Consider the following 27,449-nt stretch of genomic DNA (forward strand, 5'->3'; position numbering starts at 1 on the left):
AATATTGATGATTAAACACTTCTGAGGTTCTAAAGCCCCATGAATACAAAGTCCTAAAGTTCAAGGGCCTACAGTTCCAAAGGTCTAAGGTCCTAAGATTCTATAACTAGACAGTTCTCTGGTCTTTGCTTATATTGTCCTAAAACAACCAAGTATGGTGACCAACCATTGAAGTTGTCCCAAGACTGAGGGTTTCAGTGCGAAAACCATGAACGTGTGGTTATTCTTTCTTAAAGTGCTCAGGGTCCACGTTTCTAATCTGAAATCCTATAGGTTTAGGATTATAAAGCCCTAAGGATCTATGTGCATTAGAGTTTAAGTTTCTGATGTTCTAAGACCCTAGGAGCCAACGATTAAAATGTCTTAAAATCTGTGAGTATAAAGTTCTGTTTACACGAGTCTCCACTTCTAAAGGTCTTGGGTTCAAAGAATCTCTGGGTATGACATTCCAAGGTCCTGAGATGCGAGGTTTCAGCATTTCGGGATTCTAAGGAAGTCCGCTTAGAAAGTCCCACGTTTCTGGGATTGTACTGATACGTTTCTAAGGTTCTATGGCTGCACTGCTCTATACAGCAGCCACAGCCACGTGTGGCTATTGAAATTTAAATTAATTAAAACTAAATCAAATTAAAAATTCAATCCCTCAAATAGCACTGGCCACATTTCAAGTGCTCACAGCCACAAGTATCAGTGGTTAGTATATTGGACATCACAGATACAGAACATTTTCCCATCATCATGGAAAGTTCTATTGGACAGTGCTGGTCTAAAGATTCAAGGTCCAAATGTCTGTAACTCTCTTCCCAACCTCCAGGCCATCAGGGTACAAAGACACCACCCCAGAAGCTTCCTCCCTTCCTTCCCTCCCACCCTCGCACCCCAGCCCTCCTCCAGGTACCTGCCAAGGCCTTGATCCGCGAGCATTCAAAGAGTGAGGCAGCCGCGGTGGAGGCGGCTGGTTGCTCTCGCTCCCAGCCCCGATCTGGGCTCTCCCAGCGAGCTGCAGGGTTGTTATTGTTAGGGGCTGGCGGCCCCTCCATGTTATCCACTTCCCCTGGTACCTGCGCCATCGGGGAAGCTGAGGCCTGGGGATGAGGAGAGGAAGGTTAGGGCTAGAAACAGGGCCTGAGTTCAGAGGTCCCACTTCTAACAGCACCTGGCTGTGAGTCCTGTTCCCTTTCACCTTCAATTTCTCTGTCTTTAGAAGGGACATGATAATAATGACAATAATGTTCACCCTGACCACATCATAGGGCTGTGGTCAAGCACCAGGTTTAGTGCAGGGTAGGGGCTCGGCAAACTGTCACTGTTGGGACTTCCCTGGCCGTCCAGTGGTTAAGACTCAGCGCTTCCACTGCAAGGGTCACAGGTTCGATCCCTGGTTGAGGACCTAAGATCCCACATGACACAGAGATCCCGCATGCCATGCGGCAAAAAAAAAATTGTCACTGTTATTATTGTTAGAAAGATAGCATTGTTATCAATAGAACTCTATAAGGCAGTAATAACAATAATTCACATTTATTGAGCAGTTGCACTGTGCTCAGTACTTTATATGCCTTACCTTATTTAATTCCCACAAATTTAATTCTGTAAAGAAAGGTACTATTAAGCCTGTTTTACAGAGGAGGAAGCTGAGGCACAGAGGAGTTAATTCACTTGCCCAAGGTCACACAGCTAGTGAGTAACCAGGATTCAAATGTAGTCACTGTGATCAAATAACTGCATTAATGGCCTCAGTTCTTCATCCTTATAGCCACACCCTTTGCCATATAACTCTTCAGTGTTCTCCCACTCTGGGGATGGGAGGAATGGAAGAGGAGGGTGGGGGGACATGCCTTACCCCTTGACTCTGAGTTTGGCCACATGACTTGCTTTAACCAACAGTATTAGGTAGAAGTGCTGGTGAGTTCTGAGCCCAGGACTCAGGAGATATTGCATGTTTTTGCTTGTGTTTGACTGTGGCCATGAGAAAAACACTACTAGGCTAGTCCAGGTCCAGGGCCCTCATCACAGCCAAGGTCAGCTAGAGCAACCAACAGTCAACATCCCCCTACCCATCCTGACTGGTGAATAAGCTCATATAAGCCCAGCCTAAGTCGCTGACCTCAGACTGACTTGAGGCTAAAAAAATGCTTAGTGTTTTAAGACACTGAGTTTGGGGTGGTTTCTTATGCAGCATTATTGTGGCAACAGCTGACATACTGTCTGACTCCAGAGCTATGTTCTAGAACACTGCCAGATTGTAAATATGAAATTTAAGGGTGTGGGAGACATTAGATACATCTCCTCCACCCTCTGGAACCCCAGGCCTGATTCTAAAACTAAGAAAGGAGGGAGTTGGGAGGAGATCAGTGTCCCCATTCTTAAAATATTCCGACAGTTGCCAACTCACCAGATTTTAGGAAGGCAGGGTCTAGGTCTTGGTCAGTGTAGTGGAGACTGTCCCTTTCAACAGACACTCAAAAATCCATTATTATTTTTCCCTTCTTCCACGGAAAGCTGTAAGTGGGCACCTGTGTGACCTTGGCTGAGTCACTTACCCTCTCTGGGGCTCAGTTTGTTCATCTGTAAAGTGGTAATGATAATGGTACCCATTTCCTAGGGGTGTTTGAAGATGACAGGATTAATAATGCAGGGAACATGGTATCTAGTACACAGCAAGCCCTCAATACATGGGCCTTGCTATTATTATTCATCCTTCAGTCACATATCTTAGCAAATAAAAGTGCCTGTGCTGGAGTCTGACAGAAATGAGTTCAAGTCCTGCTTTATTCTTGCTGTATCTATCTTTAAACCCGATTACCTTTGACTTGGCTTCTCTGTGCCTCAGTTTCCCTCCCTGTGAAACGGTGAGCACAAGTGTTTCCTCAATGGAGGATACTTGGAGATGGAGAGGCACTTAGCACTTTGTGATCTCTCAGGCAGTCTGGCGGTGGAACAGCCCTGGCCATTACGTGATTCAACGGGAGAAGGAAGGGAGAAGGTGGTGGCGGAGGTGGAAGGGGGTGTCCTGCAGACTCCAGGAAAGGTTGGCCGGGCGAGGCTGGGGATGGGACCTGAGATAGGATGCTTTAACCCTTCCAAGGCCGCGCCTCTGTCTCCCTGCAGTCTAGTCACCGTTCCCAAGGAGAGGGGCCTGGGAAGGACAAGGCTTGGATGAAAGACCCACGCATGGCGCGGAGGCTGGACTGGGTTGAGGGATGGGAGCTGATTCTGCCCTCGACGCTCCGCCTCCCCCAGCCGGGGGGACCCTCGGGGCTCAGGCCATGCCCAAGGCGCGCGGGGGAGGGATGCTAGGGCAGGTGGGAAGATGCTGGAGGGAGGGGCTATCCATCCCCAAGCCGCTCACCTGGGCCCGCGGCCGCCGGTGCCGCTGTCCCCGCTGCTGACCGTGCCCGACCGCCCTCCCTGTCGGCGTCCACGGCCCGGTCTGGCAGTCTCTGCTCGGCCCCACCGGCCCAGCCGCTCGGCCAGATCCGCATGCGCCGCGGCCGCCGGCGCGCCTCCTCCCGCTCGCGCGGCCGCCGCGCTCGGCGCGCCCCCGGGACCCCCTCCCGCCCGCGGTCCCCCGCCAACCCCGGCCGCCTGCAGCGCCGGCCCACGCGCGGTCACACACCCGGCCACGGTGTGTGATACACAGCTGCAGGGGCCCGAGATAGCGTCACACACAGTCCACACTCTCACGGGGTCACACAGTCCCACACTGCCACACACACACACGGGGTCACCTACAGCGTCACAGACATTATCCACATCCACACACTCGCACTGCCACCCCCTCACATGGGGTCACACAGGGTCAAATAGTCAAACCGTCTCACGCAGTCATAAGCTCACACGACGTCCCGCCCTGGAACAGGGCCCGACAGCGTCACACACTGTAAAACACTCAAATACTGTCACCACCATTCACGCGGTGTCATACACAAGCACACATATGCCACACACTGTTGCACACCTCCATGAGGTCACAGAGTGTCATATACTCACACATCACACACAGCTTCACTATCACACAGCATCACACACTTTTACACACTCAAACTTGTTACACCCCTTACACACTCACATGGGGGTCATACATCCTGCACTGTCATCCACTTACACATCACACAGTCACAGGTCACAAATAGCACCACAACAACAGTCAACACCCACAGTCACACTCAAATGATGGCACGTTGTCACACAACTTACATGACACACGCAGTGTCACACACTGTCTAACAGAGTCACACACTCCCATATAACACAACTCACACATGTCCCACACTCACACCATATCCCCCAGCGGCATGGATGCATACAGCATCACAGACTGACACACTGTCACCCAGTGTCACCACAAGGTCTCAGTCTCATCAATGTCTTCCACACGTGGTGTCTCATACTGTAATACGGTGTTTTACGCAGAGAATGGCACATGGTATCACCCACAATCATGCTCTCCCTTGGCGTTATTCACAGTCACACAGGGCCACACGGGCACATAGACACGCAGTTACACAGTGTCACACCCACACACCCACACTGTCCTCCCTCACTTTTTCCCCTTGTAGCCTAGAGGAGGCCTTGGGGCGTAGTGTGAGTCCCAGATCAGCCTAAGGAGACAGTTGTGGGTGTGGCCCGCGCTCGCCCCGCCCCGCCCTGGAAGTTTAGAGCTCGGAGGCGGGGCACTGGGTTCACCGCCGTAGACCGCCAGATACGGCCACGCCTCCCAGTCTAAGTGGCGGGCTGGAAGGCAGTGCTGGGCCGCAGGCGTAGTCGAGCCGACTCCCGCCCCGCCCACCCCGTTCTTAACTAGAGGCGTGGCCTTATGGCCCCGCCCCTCGGCCGGAGTCTGGGGCAGGAGGCTGGCTGAGGCGTGGCCCTCTGAGCGGCCCCGCCCCGTCTCTCCCGCTAGGAAAGGACGGAGAGGGAGGCCTAGCAGCCAGTCGGTTCCCGCGTGTCCTGCGACTCCGCGGCCTCGCACCCTCACGACCCCGCAGCATGACCGTCAAGAAGATTGCCATCTTCGGCGCCACCGGCAGGACCGGGCTCACCACCCTGGCGCAGGCGGTGCAAGCAGGCATGAGCTGGGGCGGGCAGGTGGTGTCACGGGGTGCACAGACGGAACTTTGGGAAGTGGCATCATGGGGTCGGACCGAGGCTGGTTGGGGCCATCAGTGCCTTAGTGTGTGAGGACCTAGGGGGGCAAAACAGGTGGCCACGGGGGGCAGAAACGGGGGACGCTGTGAGGTCCAATTTTATGTGAGCCCAAGGAACAGGTATTGGCCCTCGGAGGCTGGGGGACTGTAGTGACAGGTTTAAATCCAGTGCTCTGACGAAATGTAGTTGTTATTGTGGTGCTGGTGGTTGCACACCCAGCAAGGGCTTAACTAAGCCAGGCATTGGGCTGGCCTCCCAGCACTGTCCTCTCTTAGCACGTGTTAAATCCGCACAGCACTCACGTCGGGCGGGAACTAGTATCACCTCATTTGGCAGGAGAGAAAACTGAGGCCCACTGAATGATCTGCCCAATGTCACATAGCTGGAAAGTGGCAGTGCTGGAATTTGTACCCAGTGCTTGTTCTTTGTTTGTTTGTTTGTTTGTTTTTATTGAGACCACCAATGGGTCTTTTTTTTCCCCCCACATTTTATTTATTTATTTACTTTTGGCTGCGTTGGGTCTTCGTTGCTGCGCGCGGGCTTTCTCTAGTTTCAGAGAGCGGGGCTACTCTTCGTCATGGTGCGCGAGCTTCTCATTGAGGTGGCTTCTCTTGTTGCGTAGCATGGGCTCTAGGCGTGCGAGCTTCAGTAGTTGCAGCACGTGGGCTCAATAGTTGTGGCTTGTGGGCTGTAGAGTGCAGGCTCAGTAGTTGTGGCGCACGGGCTTAGTTGCTCTGCCGCATGTGGGATCCTCCCAGACCAGGGCTCGAACCTGTGTCCCCTGCATTGGCAGGCAGATTCTTAACCACTGCGCCACCAGGGAAGTCCCACCGGTGCTTGCTCTTAACTGCCAAAAGTCCACCGGCTCTTGGTTTGGGCACCAAGGCTTAAAGTTGAAAAGGCTGAGGGATGGGTTGCTGTGAACACCTAATGGAAAGAAGATCACGGAGACAGGGGTGAAGACTTGAGCACACGGGTCCCGGGAAAGTCAATGAGCGCTGAAAACTTGCAGTTGCCCCAGGAAAGGGGGCAAGAAAGGGGATCAGTATCATGCAGCAGTACCCTGCCCCCACCGTCCAGACTTCACCAACCCCCATGGGAGCCTGACACTTCCAGATATAGCGCCCCACCCTTGCTGGCCTTGGTGACTCTGAAGATATTGACTATCTGGTTGCCCCAAAAGGGTGGAGGCCGCCAGGATCCCACTCTCAGCCGTCTCCTAGCCCAGCTCTGCCTTCAAGGGACTCTGCCTGAAAGTTCCCCATTCGGCCCACTGCTCTCCCCCTCCCTGGGAAGACCTAGTGAGGATCTTGGCTTGTAGGGACAGGAGAAACGAATTTACTGGTAAACATTTCCTGGGGAGGAAGTAAGAGGGAGAAGTTGAGAGTTGCTGAGTCACCCTGAGGAGCTGGATTCCCATGTGACTACCTTTCTCTGAGTCCTGGTCCCAGCTGGTCACAGCTGGGACTGCACCTGTGGGTGTGGAGCATTGAGGCCTAGGGGAGTCCCCGGCTTCTCACTGTGGCTCTGACAGCTCTCTTCAGAGCCACAGTGAACCTGAGCCTCGCTGTTGCCATCAGAAAAAGGAAGGGCTTGAATGAGCTCGGCTTTTCTTTACCTCAGTGATTCTGTAGGACTGAGTCCTGACAGGCACAGACTCTGGTGCCTGTGTGTCTGCATTCCAAACCCCAGCTCTGCCACTTAACAACTGTGTGGTCAAGTGCCTTGTCATCTGTGTACCTAGATATCTGTAAAGTGAGGATGAAACTAGTAGAACTCGACCTGGGGTTCTTGTGATGATTAAATGAGATATTACAATATATGGAAAATGCTTAGAACCGTGTCCAGCATACAGCTGGTGCTCAATAGCACTCCTTGGCTGAGAGAACTCAAATTATAGCTGTGTGATCCTGGCCCAATTACCTAAAATTGCCTTAGTTTCCCCATCCTCAAAATGGGCATATAATACAACCTACTTTGTGGGGTTGTTGCAATCTGGGGCTTTTCAAACTGTGGGTCATAATGAGTTCTGAAATATATTTAATTGGTCACAACAGTGTCAAAATGTATCACATGTTAAATATTGGTTTTATGAAACTTTCATTTCAATTATATATGTATGGGTTTGTGTATACTGGGTTTGGAAGTGAAATCTATATTGTATGGAGGGTTGAGATCAAAAAAGCTTAAAAGGGGCATGATCTCTACAACTGACTCTCACATCGTTAGGAAAAAACTTTATACACATATATAATTATACATGTTATGTGTATATTTTATATATACACAGAGAGAAAGATAAAGCAAATATGAGAATCTAGGTCTTGCAACCTTCCTATAGGTCTGAATTTATTTCAAAATTAAAAATTAACAGAAAAAGAGAAATAAAGTAAGGGATTTGTTAAACAAAAAAAAGAAAGAAAAGAAAGAAAGAAAAAGAAATGTTTATAAATAACCTACAAATGCTCTCGTTCTTTGTAAAGGGCAAAATTTGTGAATTCTAACACTATAGTTTGGTGTGGTAGCCACTAGCCACATGTTGCTATTAAAATTTAAATGTGGGTTGTGTTAAAATTTTTGGAAAAAAACGTCATTCATCTGCAGAAAGAGCTTAGCACAGCACTTGGCACATAGGAGGCTCTCTCTTTTTTTTTTTTGGCTGTGCCACACAGCCTGTGAGATCTTAGTTCCCCGACCAGGGATTGAAGATTGAACCTGGGCCCTCAGCAGTGAGACTGTGGAATCCTAACCACTGGACTGCCAGGGAATTCCCTAGGAGGCCCTCAATAAATGTCACTAATCACCAATAATGTACCATTAACAGGCACTCTTGTGCTGGGCCTGTGTCAGAGCTCTCACTGTCCGTGAGAACGTTTCTCCTCCAAAATACCCACGATTTACTAGGGTCCGTTTTAACTAATACAGTGGTAATTAACCAGTGCCTGCGGTGGCATCATGAAAGCTCCCATTGCTCCCCGATGTGTGTGAGGGCAGCACAGGTGTTATTCCCTTATGAAAGGTGGTCACACAGGATGGGGATGCTAGGGATTGTGATTTTCACTTTAGAGAGGAGACTGAGGGCCAGTCAGGGAAGGTGTTTCCTGCGGTTCCTCAGCCGGTAAGAGGTGGAGCTCGGACTTCGCTTGTGGTCCAGTGGTTAAGACTCCGCACTTCCACTGCATGGGGCACAGGTTCGATCCCTGGTCAGGGAACTAAGATCCCACATGCCCGGCTCGGCCAAAAAAAAAAGAGGTGGAGCCAGAGTTCGAACCCAGGTCCGTGGGACAGTATATCATGTGCTTTTGTGTTGATATAAAAGTCAGGGAGATGGTGGCGAATATGTCACAGTCCCTGGACCCACAGGGCCCTTGCTTGATTCCAGGTCAGCATAAGTAGGGCCATGACAGAGGAAGCACAATTGGCTGGGGGTTCTGGGGAAAGAGGGTAAGGGTGCTCCAGGCAGAGGGGCACGTGCAAAGGCCAGGAGACAGGAAACAGCAGGTTGCATTTGAGGAACTGAAAGAAGTTCAGTGTGTGAAAAGGGCCATGGCTCCAGCACAGGTGAGAGAGGAGAGGCCATATCCTGGGGGGCCTTGAAGTCTGTCATAAGGAACATGGCTATCTCAGGGCACTGGGGGGGTCGGGGGAGGGATCTGAGCCAAGGGCACTTTGATATAACAGTGGAAAGCTCTACCTGGCTACCATGTGAAATATGGGTTGGAGGGGTTGAGAGAGGCCAGGAGCCCAGGGAATACTAGACCAGGATGGGAAAAAAAATTGTGAGATGGTGAAAAGGTATAGTAACAACCAACACCCATATAGTGCTCTTTCCTGTGCCAGACGCTCTTCTAATCTTGTCATTTGTTTTCGTTTTTACATTTTTTAAATAGCAGCTTTTTTAAGATATCATTCACATACCATACAATTCACCCATTTAAAGTATACAGTTCAGTGGTTTTTAGCATATTCACAGACTCGTGCAAAGCTCACCACAATCAGTTTAGAACATTTTCATCACCACCAAAAGAAACCCTTAGAAGTCACTCCCCATTTTCCTGCTCAACCCCTTCCCCAGCCCTAGGCAACCACTCACCTGCTTTTTGTTTATATGGATTTGCCTGTTCTGAACCTTTCCTATAAATGGAATCATACACTATGTGGCTCTTTATGACTGGCTTCCTTCACTTAGCAAAAAAATTGTTTTTTCAAAGTTCATCCATATCGTAGCATGTGTATTATTTCTTTTTATTGTTGAATACCATTACATTGTTTAGATATACCACATTTTATTTACCCATTCAGTTGATGGAAATTTGGGTTGTTTCCACTTTTTGGCTATGATGAGTAATGGCTCTATGAACATCCACGTATGAGTTTTGTGTGAACAGATGTTTTCATTTCTCTTTGGCATATACTTAGGAGTGGAATTGCTGGGTCATGTGGTAACAATATGTTTAACCTTCTGAGGAACTGCCAGATTATCTTCCAAAGTAGGTGTATCATTCAACATCCCCATCAGCAGTGTATGAGGGTTCCTGTTTCCCCACATGCACATCAACATTTATTATGTCTTTTTGATTATGGTCATCCTAGTGGGTATGAAATGGGATCTTGCTGTGGTTTTGATTTGCATTTCCCTGATGGCTAATGATACTGAGTATCTTTTCATGTTTTTATTGGCTATTTGTATAACCTCTTTGGAGAAATGTCTATTCAGATCTTTTGCCCAGCTTTTATTTGTTTTTTTTTAATTTAATTAATTAATTAATTTATTTAGGCTGTGCTGGGTCTTAGTTGCAGCATGCAGGATCTTCGTTGAGGCATGCAGGATCTTTGTTTATTTATTTATTTTTTTGGTTGCGGCATGTGGGATCTTTTAGTTGCAGCATGCGGACTTCTTAGTTGCAACATGCGAACTCTTAGTTGCGGCTTGCGGGATCTAGTTCCCAGATCAAGGATTGAACCTGGGCCCCCTGCATTGGGAGTGTGGAGTCTTACCCACTGGACCACCAGGGAAGTCCTTGCCCAGCTTTTAATATTCATCTTTTATTATCAAGTTGTAGGTGTTCTTTATATATTCTAAATACAAGTCTCTTATCAGATATATGATTTGCAAAATTTTTCTCCCATTTTGTGAGTTGTCTTTTCACTTTCTTTTTTTTTTTTTCCCACAGAAAGTGGTTTATTGCTTTTAGAACAAAATAAGATGCTCTCAGAACTTTTTTTAGTGAAGAAAATACTTTTAAAACTTTAAACCTTTTTAGAACTTTTCTAAAACACTTTTTGTCAGCTGATAAAGTAGACACTTCAATATAGAAAACCCTCCAGAAGCAAGTGCCTGGGCTGGATGGCACAGCTCACAACTGTGTGGTCCCGAGCTGTCCCACTGGACGCGGCCGCCTGCTCAGAAGCGGGGCTTGCGCTTGCGGCCGGTGTACTGGGTGTCAGGTTGGACCTCCTTGCCCTGCCGCCGGCGGCGCTCCTTCTTCTCCAGCACCCACTCTCGGCTCTTCCTCACCACCCCCCGCCTCGCCATCCTGTACGGGACCCTGCCTGTGGGGCAGGCAGGGGCCGAGCTACTTTTGGGGCTCACAAGAGCCGATCCAAGGAAAGCAGGCCCTAGTCTGGCTGAGGCCAGCACGCTTGGTATAGACCAAGTTGGGGATCCCAGCAACTACAGGTGTCTGAGGCAGGAAAACAAGGCTGCCCCGCTTGTGGCAGCCCTGACAATGATCCTCAAGGGGTGATCTTGGCCTCCAATCCTGGCTGAGGAGAAAAGGGACCTCCCACAGCTCTATGGGAGAGAGGCCGTTCACTTTCTTGATAGTGTCCTTGGAAGCACAAAAATTTTTAATTTTGATGATGTCCAGTGTATCTATTTTTTCTTCTGTTGCGTGTGCTTTTGGTGTCATAGCTAGGAAACCATTGCCTAATCCAAAGACGCAAAGATTTATGCCTATGTTTTCTTTTAAGATTTTTTTTAATTAATTTATTTTATTCTATTTATTTTGGGCTGTGTTGGGTCTTCGTTGCTGCACGTGGGCTTTCTCTAGTTGCAGCGAGCAGGGGCTACTCTTCGTTGAGGTGCACAGGCTTCTCATTGCGGTGGCTTCTCTTGTTACGGAGCACGAGCTTTAGGCGCGCAGGCTTCAGTGGTTGTGTCTCACAGGCTCTAGAGCACAGGCTCAGTAGTTGTGGCACATGGGCTTAGTTGCTCCTCGGCATGTGGGATCTTCCCGGACCAGGGCTCGAACCCGTGTCCCCTGCATTGGCAGGCGGATTCTTAACCACTGTACCACCAGGGAAGCCCTCTTCTAAGATTTTTATAGTTTTAGCACTTACATTTAGGTCTTTGATCATTTTGAGTTAATTTTTGTATATGGTGTGAGGTAATAGGGATCCAACTTCATTCTTTTACATATGGATATCAAGTTGTCCCCGCATCATTTGTTGAAAAGACTGTACTTGCCCCATTGAATCGTCTTGGCACCCTTGTCAAAAATCAACCAACTGGGCTTCCCTGGTGGCGCAGTGGTTGAGAGTCTGCCTGCCAATGCAGGGAACACAGGTTCGAGCCCTGGTCTGGGAGGATCCCACATGCCGCGGAGCAACTGGGCCCGTGAACCACAGCTACTGAGCCTGCGCGTCTGGAGCCTGTGCTCCGCAACAAGAGAGGCCGCGACAGTGAGAGGCCCACGCACCGCGATGAAGAGTGGCCCCCGCTTGCCACACCTAGAGAAAGCCCTCGCACAGAAACGAAGACCCAACACAGCCAAAACTAAAAAATAAAAATTTTTTAAAAAAATCAACCAACTACATTAAACTTTTAGAAATATTATTTAGGGAGTTCGCTGGTGGTCTCTAGTGGTTAGGACTCGGCGTTTTCACTGCTGTGGCCCTGGGTTCAATAGCTGGTCAGGGAACTAAGTTCCTGCAAGCTGTGTGGCGCGGCCAAAAAAAAAAAGAAATGTTATTTAAACCACAATAACCCTATAAGGTAGAGACTATTATTAGTGTCATTTTACAAATGAAGGCCCTAAGGCCCAGACAGGTTAAGCGATTTGCCCAGTGTCACAGCTAGCTAGTGGTAGGGCCAGACAGAATTCAAACCCAGGGTTGCTTTGAGGATTAAATAAGCTAATAAATGTAAGGAATTTGGCACCTGGCATATAGTGAGTGCTCTCTAAATATTATGTATCATTATTATCATTATCACTGCCCCAGAGTGTACAAATTTCTAATCATTTGTTTTTTACATATATGATGACAGCTATAAAGAGAAATGAAACAGGGGCGTTCCCTGGCAGTCCAGTGGTTAGGACTCCGTGCTTTCATTGCCAAGGGCCCGGGTTCAATCCCTGGTCAGGGAACTAAGATCCCGCAAGCTGTGTGGCGCAGCCGAAAAAAAAAGGGAGAGAGAGAGAGAAATGGAACAATTTTGTTGTTTTCCCTTTTCCTTTATCACTTTCAGAATAATGGATTCATCCTTTGATAGGTACCAATGATGACCAATGAAGTTTCTTAGTATCATTATGAACTCACAGATTTTTGTATATTTGATGTACTTCAATTCTTTGCCATCAGTATTCTTCTGGGCAAATCATATTGCCCCCTATTTGCCTTGTGGGAACCCCTTCAAGTGGCTTCTGTGTCCTCTTGACATCACCCCATCATTTTTTAAACACCACCTTACCAGCTGGAGGTACAAGATAAGATGTTCCAGGCTCATCTTGTCCTCTCCCTGGCGTGGCCCAGCAAGCAGCCATTTCTTCAACGAGCTCTGGCTCATTTTTCATGAGAATGCTATTTAGAGGCTGTCTTCATCAGCTCAGGCCACTAGAACAAAATGCCATAGACCGGGTTGCTTACACAACAGACATTTCTCACAGTTCTAGAGAGCGGAGAGTTCAAGATCAAGGTACTAACAGGTTTGGTTTCTGATGAGGGCCCTCTTCCTGGCTTGCAGATGGCCGCCTTCTTGCTGTGTTCTCACATGGTAGAGAGAGAGAGAGCGAGCCTTGGTCTTCCTCTTCTTATAAGGACACTAATTCCATTATGGGGACCCTACCCTCATGACCTCATCTAATCTAATTACCTCCCAAAGGGTCCATCTCCAAATACCATCACATTGGGGGTTAGGGCTTCAGCATATGACACAAGCATTCAGTCCATAACAGAGACTACAACTACTAATTTTATTTTTTTTGCAATACACATAAACATTGATATATTTTGCCATTATTTAAAACAAAGGAAGAAATATGTTGGTTGTAAACTTTAAAAGGGAGGGTATGTGTCAGAAAGGGGACACAGAGTTACAGAGTTATCCAAAATTCTTTTGGGAGGTGACATGCCAAAGTGATGTTCAAACTGTTTAGTAACCACTAAGACAGGACCCAGCCCTTCAGAAGTAAGACCTGGGGAACCAAATCCAATGATGGACAACCTTTGGGCAGCTCATGTCCTTCTCTGTACCTCAGCTTGCTCCAGGACCATGGATGGGGGGCATAGACCAGTGTGATGCCAGGCATTAACCCTTTAGTTGCTGGAGGGTGGAGAAGTCGCAGGATTGGGGGGTGAAGGGAAGAAGAGACCCTTGGAGGCATCAGAGCAGGTTATTTATGAACCGACATCAAGGTATCACCTTATTTTAACAACCAGCTGGATATCAACTGTGGGTTTGCCAGCGAAAATGTTTGAAGACCATTGTCTCAGAACAGGGGAGCTGCGGGATGGATTTGGGAGTTCATGGCACCCTCCAGGACCCAGCCCCTGGAGGCGGGGAGTGCCAGCCCACAAGCCGACTGACCTGCCTCTCTGCCCCTCTTTGCAGGCTATGAGGTGACAGTGCTGGTGCGGGACACCTCCAGGCTGCCCTCAGAGGGGCCCCAGCCGGCCCACGTGATAGTGGGTGACGTTCGGCAGGCGGCCGATGTGGACAAGACTGTGGCAGGGCAGGACGCCGTCATCGTGCTGCTGGGCACCGGCAATGACCTCAGTACTGGGCCCCCCTTCTGCCCTCGGCCCACCCCTGCACCTCGGCCCCCAGCGCCACCCCCGCCCCCAGCCCCACCCCTGCCACCGCCGCCGCCGCCGCCCACCAGTGACAGCCACTCTCTGTCTCCTCTAAGGTCCTACCACAGTGATGTCCGAGGGTGCCCAGAACATTGTGGTGGCCATGAAGGCCCACGGCGTGGACAAGGTCGTGGCCTGTACCTCGGGTGGGTGGAGGGGTCATAGGGGTGGGGCTGAAGAGTGGGGGGTAGATACTGGACAGGCAGCCCAGGGGCTCCTACAAGGTGGCATTAGAGCCACTCCAAGTAACTGTGTATTTATTGAGCACCACCTGAGTGCCTGAACCTTGCTGGATGAGGCCAGAGACACAATACAGCCCTGGGCCCTGTGCTCATGGTTCTCACAAGTAGGAGGGAAGTGGCAACAGAGCCATCATCAAACAGTGACCAGTCAGGGCCGGGGTTGGGGGAAGCACAGGCAGAGAGGTCAAGGCCAGGATTCGGGGGGAGCATGGGCAGGGGGATCAGGGCCGGGATAGGGGAAGCCTGGAGGACTCTGGGGGCCCAGAGGGGTGCCTGACTCATCCTGAAAAGGGGTCAGGGAGAGGGCCTCATAGAGGAAATGACAGAGCCATGTATACACAGGCCAGGTCTTTACCCTCACAGACCTCCCAGTTTATGAGGAGATGGTATTAAACGAATGGTTGCCCGGAATAATCTGAAAGGAAGGCTGCGGAGTGTGTAACAGGAGCAGTTAATGCTAACAGCATTTACTGAGCTCTTATTGTGTGCTCGGCACCATCTGAGTGCCTTACAGATGAATGCCACTTAATCCTCTCAAAACTCCTTTGAGTAGTACTTATATTCACAGTGGAACATAGTAGGTGCTCAGTGAATAGTAGCTGTTCTTATTGCTTCCTAGCTAAGGGAGTGGAGGCACAGAGAGGCCCATCACCTTACCCGAGATCACACAGCCTGTGGCTGGCAGAGCTGGGGTGTGGAACCGGACTGTCTCCATGGTCCACACTCCTCACCTTTGTTCCATCACACATTGTCTCCCGGGGAAGGGAAGGGACATGAGGGAGCAGTGGGAGGATAAGGGGACTCCAGGCAGAGAGGTCAGCATTTGCAAAGGCTGCGAGGTGGGAGGGAGTGTGGCTGCAGCAGAGCGAGTGAAGGGGAGAGTGTTGGGTGGTGAGGTCGGTGGGGCCTCGTGGACCTGATGGGGCCTTTGCTTTTACCCTGAGTGAGATAGGGTCACAGATGAGTCTGACCCCTCTGGCTGTGCCGGGGGGACAGAATGTGGGGGGCAGGGGCAGGGAGACCAGGGAGGAGGCTGCTGCCATGGTCTAGGCGGGAGGTAACAGTGGATAGGAGCAGGCGGGGTGAGAAGCCTGGAGAAACTGGAGGGCAGTAGTGAGCCCCCTGTAGGGGTTGGTCCTGGCAGGAGACCTGCAGGCTATGGGCCTGGCCAGGCTGTCCTCAAGCCTTGGCTGGTCCTGCCCTGTGTCCCCCCAGCCTTCCTCCTGTGGGACCCGTCCAAGGTGCCCCCAAGACTGCAGGATGTGACTGATGACCATATCCGGATGCACAAGATACTGCAGGAGTCGGGCCTGAAGTACGTGGCTGTGATGCCACCACACATAGGTGAGTGGGTGGGGACCCAGCTGCAGGGTTACCACCAGCCTGCCCCCTCCTGTCCTCTGTCGACATTCACTGGGCCTTCCCTGGCCAGTTGAAAATTGCAAACCTTCCTCCCACAATTTCCATCCTCTTTCCTGCTTGATTTGTATCTCCTTTCTAACATACTTTTCAATTATCTCTGTTGTACAAACTAACCAAAATTTTAAAACGTAAAACAAAAGCCCTCATTTGTGATGACTCTCTCAGTACTGGGAGCTGTCTAGGCTCTGGGGGCACTTCCTGCTGAGGTCTCGCATGCCGTTGCTCAGTAGCTGGCAATAGAATCGTGTGGAAGGAAGCCTCACGACAAGGCTCGTGGTAGGTGCAGACTGTCTGTCCCTGGAACACCTGCACGCCGCCTTTCCTAGCGTCAGATCTCTCAGGGCTGCTTCCGCTGTATTCTCTTTATTAGAAGCAAGTTATGGGACTTCCCTGGTGGTCCACTGGTTAAGACTCCATGCTCCCAGTGCAGGGGGCCCGGGTTCGATCCCTGGTCAGGGAACTAGATCCCACATGCATGCCGCAACTAAAAAGATCCCGCATCCCGCAGCTAAGACCCGGTGCAGCCAAATAAAATAAATACATAAATACATAAATAAATAAATATTAAAAAAAAAAAAAGAAGTAAGTTATACTGGGGCTGCCCTACGTTCAAGGGACAGGGACTTATGCTTCACATCGTCTCTTTCTTTTTTTTAAATTATTATTTATTTATTTATTTGGCTGTGTTGGGTCTTCGTTTCTGTGCGAGGGCTTCCCCTAGCTGCGGCAAGCGGGGCCACTCTTCATCACACTGCGCGGGCCTCTCACTATCATGGCCTCTCTTGTTGCGGAGCGCAGGCTCAGTAGTTGTGGCTCACGGGCCCAGTTGCTCCGCGGCATGTGGGATCTTCCCAGACCAGGGCTCGAACCCGTGTCCCCTGCATTAGCGGGCAGATTCTCAACCACTGCGCCACCAGGGAAGCCCTCTTTCTTTCTTTCTTTTTTTAAACCCATTTATATATTCATTTATTTGGCCACACCATGCAACATGCAGGATCTTAGTTCCCTGATCAGGGATTGAACCCATGCCCCCTGCTGTGGAAACGTGGAGTCCTAACCACTGGACCACCAGGGAAGTCCCTCGTTTCTTTCTTTATCTTACTTAGCGCGTGTCTCCCACACTAGAATTTTGAAGTCTGAAGTTTTGTTTGAAGCACAGATTTTGTCTTGTTTTGATTACAGCTGTGTTCCTAGTGCCTAGAACAGGGCTTGGCATGTAGTAGGTGCTCAGTAAATATATGTCCCATGAGCTAATACCGGGGAAGATGCCTCACCTCCAGGTGGTGCTGTGGAGGGAACCACACCCTCTTTTCCCCTCCCAGGTCTGGAATCCACATTGAGAGAGAGTCAGATCGAGGGAGAGATGCATTTACAAATGTCTCTTGCATAGGAAGTGTGTGCCTGGCCATGATTACAAGTACCAGTAATGTAGTCTCTGCTCTCATGAGGCTTACGTTTCTAGCGGGGGAGACAAACGAAATAGATGATCTGTATTACTGTTGGGTCGTGCTACGCTGAATGAAGAAACCATAAAGTTCAGTGAAGGAACTTCCCTGGTGGCGCAGTGGTTAAGAATCCGCCTGCCAATGCAGGGGACACGGGTTCGATCACTGGTCTGGGAAGATCCCACATGCTGCGGACCAGCCACGGAACAACTAAGCCCCTGCGCCACAACTACTGAGCCCGTGCACCACAACTACTGAAGCCCGCACGCCTAGAGCCTGTGCTCTGCAACAAGAGAAGCCACCGCAATGAGAGGCACACTCGCCACAACTAGAGAAAGCCCGTGCGCAGCAACAAAGACCCAACGCAGCCAAAAAACAAAACAAAACAAAAACTCGGTGAAGAGAGTAAGCCTCAGCTATAAGCAGAGGCTCTCTAAGGAGATGGCCCTTCCCCCAGATACTCACCTGATTCCCCACCTCAGGGGACTACATTCAATGTCCTGGGCTAAACCGTAATGGAAAAGAATATTAGAAAAGAATGTGTGTGTATATATATATATATATATATATATATATATATATATATATATATATATATATGTTCAAAAAAAAAAAAAACAGACACCAGGCCTATTATGTTTCGTGCTATGAAAAAACATTAAAAAAAAAAATGATTGTTCCAGGTTAAAGGTGACATGGCGACTGAACTGGATCCTGATTTTGAGGGGAGGGGGAGGTCGGAAGATATTTTTTGGCAGTTGGGGAAATCTGAATATGGGGTGGATTCTAAATGATGTCTCTTGCATAGGAAGTGTGTGCCTGGCCACGATTCCCCTCAGGGGGAATCAGGTGAGTGTCTGGGGGAAGGGAGGACATTCTGGGATGAGGGAACCGCAGTGCGGATGCCCGAGCCAGGCACTTGTATCCCCTTCACATTTGCCTGCCTGCTGGACGAGCACTTCTGCTGTGCCCTCTGCCTTCTGCTTGGAGAAAGACGAGCCCTGCACACCTTATAGAGGTTCAAGTAAGCTCAATGTTGAGGTTCAATTCAGGATTCTCGTTGAGACGAGAATCCTGAGTTCTGAATCAGTGGTGAAGCGGCATGGCCGAGAAGCCGGGCAAAGTCTCAGCCCCAGCCCTTTGTGGACTTAAGGCCCGTGGCCTCTGAGCCTCAGTTTCCTCATCTGTAAACAGGGTTCATGATATTACTTCTTGACCTCCCAGGTTTGAAGTGAATATCCAGAGAGAGCATGCCTAAAAATTATTTAACACAAAGTTGGTTTTTTTCAGTTCTTCTTTTTTTGAATATTTATTTATTTTATTTAGTTATTTTCCTTATTTTTTTTTTGGCTTCGTCGGGTCTTAGTTGCGGCACATGGGATCTTTGTTGAGGCATGCGGGATCTTTTTCGTTCCGGCGCGCGGTCTGCTTGGGCTGCTCTCTAGCTGTGGCCTGCGGGTTTTTCCTCTTCTCTAGTTGTGGCGCGCAGGCTCCGGGGTGCGTGGGCTCTGTAGTTTGCAGCACGCCGGCTCTCTCGTTGAGGCGCGAGAGCTCAGTAGTTGTGGCGCACGGGCTTAGTTGCGCTGCGGCATGTGGGATCTTAGTTCCCTGACCAGGGATGGAACTCATGTCCCCTGCATTGGAAGGCGGATTCTTTACCACTGGACCACGAGGGAAGTCCCAGTCCTTTTTTTGTACGTGTGTGAAAACTTTGAAACCTCCAGAAAAGTTAAAGAAATTAAAGGTTTGTGAGTTCCCGTAAACCCTTCATCTAGGTTCACTTGTTAACATTTCGGCCTTTTTGCTTTCCCTATCTATCTAACTATCTGTCTATCTATCTACCTATCTATCTATCTATCTGTCTGTCTGTCTGTCTGTCTATCTATCTATCTATCTACCTATCTATGCATGCATCTAATGTGTATGTGTATATATGTGAATACATATGTAGTGTATATATATTTTTTAAATAAGTGTGTATTTATATATATTTCTTTTTTTCTTTCTTTCTTTTTTTTGGCTGAACCATTTGAAAGTAGGTTGCAGACATCGGCACACTCTACTCCTAGAACCTCTTGATAGGCATCTTCCAAGAAGAAATATTTGAATATGAACCACAGTACTGTTATCGCACCAAGGGAATTGACATTAACTCTACCACATCATTTAGTATCCAGCCCATATTCAAATTTCCCCAACTGCCAAAAAATATCTTCCAACCTCCCCCTCCCCTCAAAATCAGGATCCAGTCCAGGATCGTGTGTTGTGTTTAGTCGCTGTGTCATATTTAACCTGGAACAATCCTCCATATCCTTTTTTTTTTTTTTTAATGTTTTTCATAACATGAAACATAACAGGCCTGGTGATTTTTGGGTTTGTTTTAACATATATATACAGTCTTTCTAATATTCTTTTCCATTATGGTTTATCCCAGGACATTGACTTTAGTCCCTGTGCTATACAGTAGGACTTTGTTATCCCAGGTGTCTTTTAAAATATCCCACGTTCTGGATTTCTGTAGTTATTTTCTTACAGACTCAGATTAAAAATTTTTGGCAGGATTGCCATATGGTTGAGGGTGTGTGTTTCTTATTGCACATGATTCCAGGTTGTCTCTGCGCTGGTATGCTGCATTTGATCCCTAAGTTAAGTTGGTCACTGTCAGAATGCAGGCGCTAGATGCCCTGGTAACAGCCAGGTCATGGTGGGGGAGGGCAAGGGGGGCACAGAGCAAATGTAGCCTTTGCCACTGCGAAGTCACCCTTTGCAACCATGGGACATAACTTCCTCTCTCCACGACTCAATTTGCCCACTTGTAAAATAGAATTAATAATAGTCCCTAGCCCATTCTCTGCTTTATTTCTCACCATCTAACATATTGTCTGTTTTACTTTCTTATCTTATTAGTTGCCTTTTCCTAGTGACTGTCTGCATGCTGAGGGCAGGGATTTATATCTGTTTTGTCCCTTTCAGGGTGCCCAGCACCTGACATATAATAAGTCATCAATAAGAATTTGGCGAATGGGACTTCCCTGGTAGTACAGTGGTTAAGACTCCGCGCTTCCACTGCAGGGGGCGAGGGTTTGATCCCTGGTCAGGGAAGTTCTGCATGCTGCGCCAAAAGAAAAAAAACTCACTTAGTGAGTGAATGAAGTAGAGGGTACAGATTAGTGCCCTGCATGTGGGAAGGGTTTCATACATTGTTGGCTCTTATACCATCTTATACCATCTGGGCTGGGCACACTGTAGACACCCTGGGATGATCACTGAAGTGATCACATGTTGGTTGCAGGAGGGGAAAGGACATCTGATTTACCCAGTGCCTTTGTCTTTACCTTGCAGGAGACCAACCGCTGACTGGGGCCTACTCAGTGACCCTGGATGGACGAGGGCCCTCGAGGGTCATCTCCAAACACGACCTGGGCCACTTCATGCTGCGCTGCCTCACCACCGATGAGTACAATGGGCACAACACCTACCCCTCCCACCAGTACGACTAGGGCTCTGGCCCCGTCCAGGAGGACAGCATCCCAGGAAATAGAGAACAAAGGAAGGGAGCAATAAATCTTGAGCCAAGAGCTTCGAGTTTTTTTAGAGTACCCACCTCTGTGACTCTTCCCCTCTCTGGCTCTATCTGGATGTCTCAGTGTCTCTGTCTGCCTCTGTGTGAGATTTTCTGGGTATTCATTCATTCATTTCCTCGCTTGGTCCTGTGCTGGGGACCCAGTGGTGACTGTGAGGACCCAGTGGTGACCCTGCCTTCACAGATCTCACAGTCCAGTGGGGAAGACAGCCCTGCCCCTCTCAGTGACAACACAGAGTGGCCAGGACTCTGATAGAGGAAGTACAGAGGGCTGAGGGACCCAGCTTGAGGAGGTTACAGGGTTCTGTGGAAGAGGGGCTGTCCCACCTGAAACCTGGTTTAGTGAGAATGAGCCAGGAGAAGGTTCTAAGGAGTGATAGCATTCTGGGCAGAAGATACCACATGAGCAAAGGCCAGGAGGCTGGAGAGCACATGGCCCCTTTGAAGAACTAAAATCTATCCCCTACAGATAATAACACTTTGCTCAGAGGAGAGAAGCAATCAGCCCCAAGAGGCTGTTCGAAGGACACTAAACTGTCCAGGGTCATTGTAGAAAGTTTAAGCTTTAGTCTAAGGTGTTATGCAAGGAGTGGAGCAGGGGAGAGGTGGGGAGAGGACACAGTCAGGTTTGTGTTTTGTAAAGCTTCCCTTGGCTACTGTGTGAAGGTGGGTCAGAGGATCAAAGGGTGGAGGCTGGGAACTCAGGGGGTGCCCAGAGGCAGAGAAGGGAGAGTGGGCGGGAGGGAGCCTGAGTGGACAGTTCGTTGGGGAGGGGAGGGAGGCATCCAGAAGGAAGCCTAGGGCTATATCCTGGAGATGGGGTTTTACGGGGGCCACCCTGAGAAGGAAACCCTGGAGGAGCAAGTCTGAGGGGGGGAAGGGGAAGAATTGCCCCTTCCTCATCATGTCCCGCTTTGGAATTTACCTTTGTTCCCTAGAGACACCTTTCCCAGGCCTGAGCAAGCCAGTGCTCAGTGCCCTCCATACCCCCCCGCACCCCCCCCAAATCCATTCCAATCATGTACTGCTTCTGCAAACAGCTGGATGACTTGGTTAACACATTCCAACCGATGAGAACTGGTCTGAGGAGCCTTAAACCTTCCTTCCCAGGGGTGGCCTAGAGAAAACTGCCTCCTCCGCCCCTTGGTGACAACTTGTCGTGGAGGTGAGGCAATGCTGGTTCAGGCTTTCAGGGCACTAGCACTGTTTTATTTCTGCCCTCTTTATGTCTTTCTGTCACATTGTCTGGGCATTTAACACACTTTCACTGGGTGCCTGCTTTGTGTCCAGCCCTGTGCTGGGTGATGCTGTGGACCAAGCAGTGGGTGACTGAGGTAACCTTGGTACATGTCCTCAGGGGGCCCACAGTCCAGACAGAGACAGCCCAGGGCCAAGATGGGGGAGGCAGGGGCAGAGGAGTCAAGGCCAAGATAGGGGAAGCACAGGACACCATGGGAGTCCAGAATGGGTCCTAACCCATCCTGGAGCCTCAGGGAGGGCTTCTGAGAGGAGGAATCCTTTGAGATGGGTTCTGATGAGAATTCTGGGAATTGAGGGTGTATTTTCAGGATGGGGAAGCAAATTTAAAGATCCAGAGGCCCTGTATTTTTCTCATTTTTGACAACTTGCTTTGTACCTGGGATTGTTGTAAACACTGGGGATAAGGCAGGAAGGAAAACAGAATCTTTGTGTTCATGGTGGTGGAGAGCACTTGAAGCCATTTTAGAAAACCTGAAAGTCAATCGGTGTGGCAGGATTGCAGGGAGCAAGGAGGAGTGTGCATCAGGCCAGACCTGAAGGGCTTTGAGGCAAAAATATGAGTTTGGACTTTGTCCCCAGGACAGTGGGGAGCCATGAACCAGTTTCCAGCAGCAGGGGTTGCCACTCTGAGAGGAAGGATGGGGCGTCGAGAGGATGTATGAGGCACCACCAGAGGACACGCTGCGGAAAAGTCCTTATAAGAAGAAGGCCGCGGGGTAAAGTGGGGGGGCAGAAGAACAGGGGCGGTGAAGGGGCGGGGTTGCGATCGCCCAGGCAACATAGGCCGCACCAAACTATTGGCTGGTCTTCAATGCGTCATCCTCCTCCGCCCCGCAGCGTCCGCCTCCGGAACCCAGGGGGCGCGGCCCCAGCGAGAGGCTCAGCCCCGCCCGTCCGGAAAACGGGTTGGAGTGACGAGTGCCAGCCACTCTTGCTCCGCGACGCGGTCCAAGCTAGTAGAAAGAGATCGTAGCAATAATGACGATCTCGGAGCGAGGATAGTAACTGAGTTGAAAGAAACAGCGTTGATATCCCCTCCACTCTAGAGACGTGGCCCCGCCTCCCAGCTAGTTGCAATCCTTTAAATGGTCCGCGGAGCAAGGGAGGGGAGGACCGGTGGGGCGTCTCCTGGCGACGGCCTGGTTGCCCCGCCCAACTAATCCGCGCCCCGCGGCGGGCAGCACTCCAGCCAATCGTGGCTCGCGGCTCGGCTCCCGGGCTGAGCTGGGTGGGCCTGAGGCCAGACTGAGAGGCCCCGGGGAGGTGAGCGAGGGCCCTACCCAGCACTGGAGGGTCGCAAAGCCGCGGGCGTTCCCGGAGGTGGTCATTGCGAACCTGGTAGCTGAGGTGAGGTGTGGCTGCCTGGCCTGGGATCTGCCTTGGGTTGGGAGAGGTGGAGGCGCGCCTCCGAGAGTTGCGGAGGCGGGGTACTGGCGGGAGTAGGGGGCGCAGATTAAGGAGAGGGTTAGGGACCGGAGTTTCGAGATCCTGGACGGAAGGCGAAGTTTTGGTGGCGGGATCTTCAAGTGAAGGGAGTTTGAAGCTGGGACATGGGGTGTTTGGAGAAGCAAGAAAAGTAGAGAAGGAACTTTTGGGGTAGGAAATCTGAAGATTAGGACAATTCGGGCCTCCGGGACGGGTTGAATTCGGGGTTCTAGTGTTCAGGAAAAGGTGTGAGGGGTTGGGCTGGGATCCCAGGCATCTGGAGAAGCGCGAGAACTAGGGGCAAGGACTCTTGATCTCCAAGACGCCGTGTCGGAGAGGGGGTGCTGGGGAGAGTTCCCTGTCAGGTATTGGAGCCAGAGGGGGAGAATGGAGGTGAAGTCGAGAAGCGTTTGAAAGACGGGAGAACAGGGGAAGTTGACGGGAGAAGGTCTCAAAATTGAGATACCTAGTGTCCCCAACGGAGTGCGTCGTAGAGCATTTGTAAATCTTTGAGCATTATGTTGGGGTCTGGGTCTCTGAACCCGAGAGCAGTTTGAGGGGAAAATCCAGGACCTTCTGCGGTCCGAAGAAAAGCAGTTTCAGAGCCAGAGTCTGGAGTGGGGGAGGGGTGTTCCGGGCTTGGAGCTCAGACCCTCCGCCCTGGAGGCGGTGGAGGGCGGGGCTCGGCCGGCGCCCGGCCGCTGGACGTCCGGGTTCCCTTCCCCCACGTACTGCGGGCCCCTCTGCGCATGCCCTGGGGGAGGGCGGGGAAGGTTAGTCCCTGCGGCGTGCGGAGCCCTCCGGGAATTGTAGTGCGTGCTCAACGTCAGTGCGTGTACCTGGCGGCTGTTGGCCCACATTTCCCAGAAGCCTCTGGGCCAAATTGGGGCGTGTCCGAATGCTGAAAGGAGACTCCGTAAAGGGGCGGGGCCTGTACAGGGCCGACGTCTGGTTGGATGGGCCGGTAGGGGCGGGGCTTGGCTTGAGTCGAGTTCTAGCAAGTTTTCCTGCGGGGCGACCCCTGGGAGAATCTGAAGGCACCCTCGAGGGCATGAGGGAGGCTCCTTCACTGTCACTGGGCGCGCTCCCAAGTCAGTTAGCGAGAGGGCATGGACAGAAACATCTTACCTGTGAAAGAAGAGTGTCCATAGATAAGTGCCCTTACAGGGCTCCAGGTGGCTGGAATATAGTAGGCACTCAAATAAAATATCGAATGAATAAATGGCAACTAACTCTTGTTCATTAAGTGTGTAATTTCACATTACCTCCCAAGATCACACAGCTGAGCAGTGTGAAAGGCAGAATTCAAACCCAGGATTCTCTGCTTTGAGGCCAGGTCTCTGTACTCAACCCCTGTCTTGTGTATGTCACATTTGAAGAAGGGTATTGTGGAAAGAACAGCTTTAAGATTTAGGGGGACTTGAGTTAGGATCCTCACCTTGCAGATGAGGAAGTTGAGTCTCAAGGAGGTAAATTCACTATTTGAGCCCACATGGGCAAGTAAGTGGGATTCAAACCCAGCTGTTTAAGTCCAGATTTTCTTTTTTTTTTTTTTTTTTGATGTGGATCATTTTTAAAGTCCTTACTGAATTTGTTACAGTATTGCTTCTGTTTTATGGTTTTCTTTTTTTTTTTCTATTTTTTGGCCGCGAGGCATGTGGGGTCTTAGCTCCCCAACCAGGGACCGAACCTGCACCCCCTGCATTGGAAGGCGAAGTCTTACCTACTGGACCGTCAGGGAAGCCCCCCAGATCTTCTTTTCTTTTCTTTTCTTTTTTTTAATTAATTAATTAATTTTTGGCTGTGTTGAGTCTTCGTTGCTGTGCACAGGCTTTCTCTAGTTGTGACAAGCAGGGGCTACTCTTTGTTGTGGTACACGTTTCTCATTGCGGTGGCTTCTCTTGTTGCGGAGCACAGGCTCTGGGCCCATGGGCTTCATTAGTTGTGGCACGCAGGCTCAGTAGTTGTGGCTCACGGGCTCTAGAGCGCAGGCTCAGTAGTTGTGGCGCACGGGCTTAGTTGCTCCGCGGCATGTGGGATCTTCCTGGACCAGGGCTCGAACCTGTGTCCCCTGCATTGGCAGGCAGATTCTCAACCACTGTGCCACGAGGGAAGTTCCAGATCTTGTTTTCTTAATCATATACATTTACTCTCCTCCTTAGCCTTGTGGGATTCATGCTATCTCCATTTTATAGATGCAGAAACTGAAGTTTGGATCATTACAAATCAACAGCAACCATACAGGAGATTCAGGGTTTGAACTAGCCCTGGTGTGTCTAACTTGCCCCTCTTCTCTCCACAGGGCATCATGGTAGGAGGCTTGAAGAGGAAACACTCAGATCTGGAGGAGGAAGAGGAGGATGAGAAGTGGGACTGGGGTCCAGCAGGCCTGCGGAGCTACCAGCAAGCCCTGCTCCGTATCTCCCTAGACAAAGTCCAGCGAAGCCTGGGCCCCCGAGCACCCAGCCTTCGCAGGCATGTCCTCATCCACAATACCCTCCAGCAGCTCCAAGCTGCGCTTTGCCTGACTCCTGCACCTGCCCTGCCCCCAGAGCCCCTCTTCCTGGGCGAGGAGGACTTCTCCCTGTCGGCCACCATCGGCTCTATTCTCAGGGAGCTGGAGACCTCCATGGATGAGACTGAGCCCCCTCAGAATCCAGTGGCTCCCCCGGGCCCCCAGAATGAAGTGCTGCCCCAGCCCGATCCAGTCTTCTTAGAAGCTCTGAGCTCCCGGTACCTGGGGGACTCTGGCCTGGATGACTTCTTCCTGGACATTGACACATCTGCAGTGGAGAAGGAGCCTTCACTGGCCCCACCAGAGGCTCCTCACAACCTTTTCTGTGCCCCAGGGTCCTGGGAGTGGAATGAACTAGATCACATCATGGAAATCATTCTGGGATCCTAAAACTTTGATGGGGGGTGCCTCTTCCTCGTCGCAGCCTTGGTGGGCTGAATCCCTGGATGCAACTGTGTGTGTGTGTGTGTGTGTGTGTGTGTGTGTGTTTTGATGGGGGCTCTAAGCAGTGGCTGTGGCCTCCTTCCTCCCATTTCAGGGTTCCAGATTGTCTCGCATGTATGTGTGTGTCTGGTTATCGCAACCTTCTGTGAAGGTGGGTCTTCCTGAATTAATTTATCTGTTCCAAATGCCTTAATGAGACTCTGTTTCTGGGAGTCTGATTTCCCACTTCCACATTTCTTCTGCCTTTCCCTCCAGTTCCTACTCCCCTTGTGTCCACTGGGGCCTCAGGGAAGATAGTTTGGGCCTGTCAAAGGATGACAGGGATGTGCGCCTGATTGCTATGGAAACCCAGCCTCTGCCTCTTGCACCTCCAGGTAGTGGGAGGGGCTGGCCTCCTCCCCACAGGCTGAACCCCACCTCCTTCACAGGACCGCAATCCAAGCAGCCTCCTGATTCATGACCAGGCCGGACCACGTGCAATAGGGTGGAAACCAAACTGCTCCATGCCACATTATTTAAAAGAAAGGCGGGTTTTGTGGTGGTTTTTTGTTTCTGTTTTTGTTTTTTGATTGTTTGTAATGATTTTTTTTTTTTTTTAATAAAAGTACTTTGGAAGGAGTGGTGTTGCCTAAAGTTTCTAAACTTCAGTGGGTTAGTGGGAGGGACCTGCTAATTTCCCTAGACTCCTGTACCCCTTCCCTGTCAAAGGTGGGGCAGGTATATTATTAAACATAACATTTATTGAATGCTTTTTAAGAGCACTGTTCTACCTACTTTATTTGAATTAAGTCATCTAATCCTCATGATTATACAGAAATAGATACTGTTACCACGTTTTACATGGGAGGAGCTTACGGTTCAGAGAGGCCAAGTCACTTGCTCAGGGT

General features: G+C 50.1%; 3 protein-coding genes and 1 non-coding gene across 8 annotated transcripts in view; 2 read left to right on the plus strand and 2 right to left on the minus strand.

Annotated features, from left to right (window-relative positions):
• The window catches only part of SPTBN4 (spectrin beta, non-erythrocytic 4), a 73,839-nt gene extending 70,407 nt beyond the window's left edge, over positions 1-3,432 (minus strand). For all 4 annotated transcript variants that reach the window (XM_036833347.1, XM_036833349.1, XM_036833348.1 and 1 more), the window contains exons 1-2: positions 3,353-3,432; positions 899-1,085 (exon numbers count right to left, since the gene is read on the minus strand). In XM_036833347.1, coding sequence (XP_036689242.1) covers positions 899-1,070 — 172 coding nt within the window. In that variant the 5' untranslated portion in view covers positions 1,071-1,085; positions 3,353-3,432. The remainder of the gene's footprint in view (positions 1-898; positions 1,086-3,352) is intronic.
• A 1,446-nt stretch (positions 3,433-4,878) lies between these two features.
• Positions 4,879-20,926, plus strand: BLVRB (biliverdin reductase B). The gene is made up of 5 exons (XM_036833351.1): positions 4,879-5,071; positions 13,985-14,149; positions 14,283-14,372; positions 15,684-15,812; positions 20,678-20,926. The coding sequence occupies exons 1-5, from the start codon at positions 4,993-4,995 to the stop codon at positions 20,833-20,835; spliced, it is 621 nt and encodes a 206-aa protein (XP_036689246.1). The 5' UTR covers positions 4,879-4,992; the 3' UTR covers positions 20,836-20,926.
• Positions 10,830-10,961, minus strand: LOC118885967. The gene has a single exon (XR_005017600.1).
• A 995-nt stretch (positions 20,927-21,921) lies between the features above and the next one.
• On the plus strand, positions 21,922-27,179 carry SERTAD3 (SERTA domain containing 3). Of its 2 annotated transcripts, none has more exons than XM_036835201.1 (2): positions 21,922-22,894; positions 25,906-27,168. In XM_036835201.1, exon 2 carries the CDS (start codon positions 25,912-25,914, stop codon positions 26,506-26,508), a length of 597 nt encoding a protein of 198 aa, XP_036691096.1. In that variant the 5' UTR covers positions 21,922-22,894; positions 25,906-25,911; the 3' UTR covers positions 26,509-27,168. The 2 variants fall into 2 exon arrangements, with proteins under 2 accessions (XP_036691096.1, XP_036691095.1); XM_036835200.1 differs by lacking the exon at positions 21,922-22,894 and adding an exon at positions 22,984-23,525 and having other exon boundaries at positions 25,906-27,179.
• Positions 27,180-27,449: the final 270 nt, after the last annotated feature.

The sequence above is a fragment of the Balaenoptera musculus genome, chromosome 19 (genome assembly GCF_009873245.2).
Source record: "Balaenoptera musculus isolate JJ_BM4_2016_0621 chromosome 19, mBalMus1.pri.v3, whole genome shotgun sequence".
NCBI classification, from domain to species: Eukaryota; Metazoa; Chordata; class Mammalia; order Artiodactyla; family Balaenopteridae; genus Balaenoptera; species Balaenoptera musculus.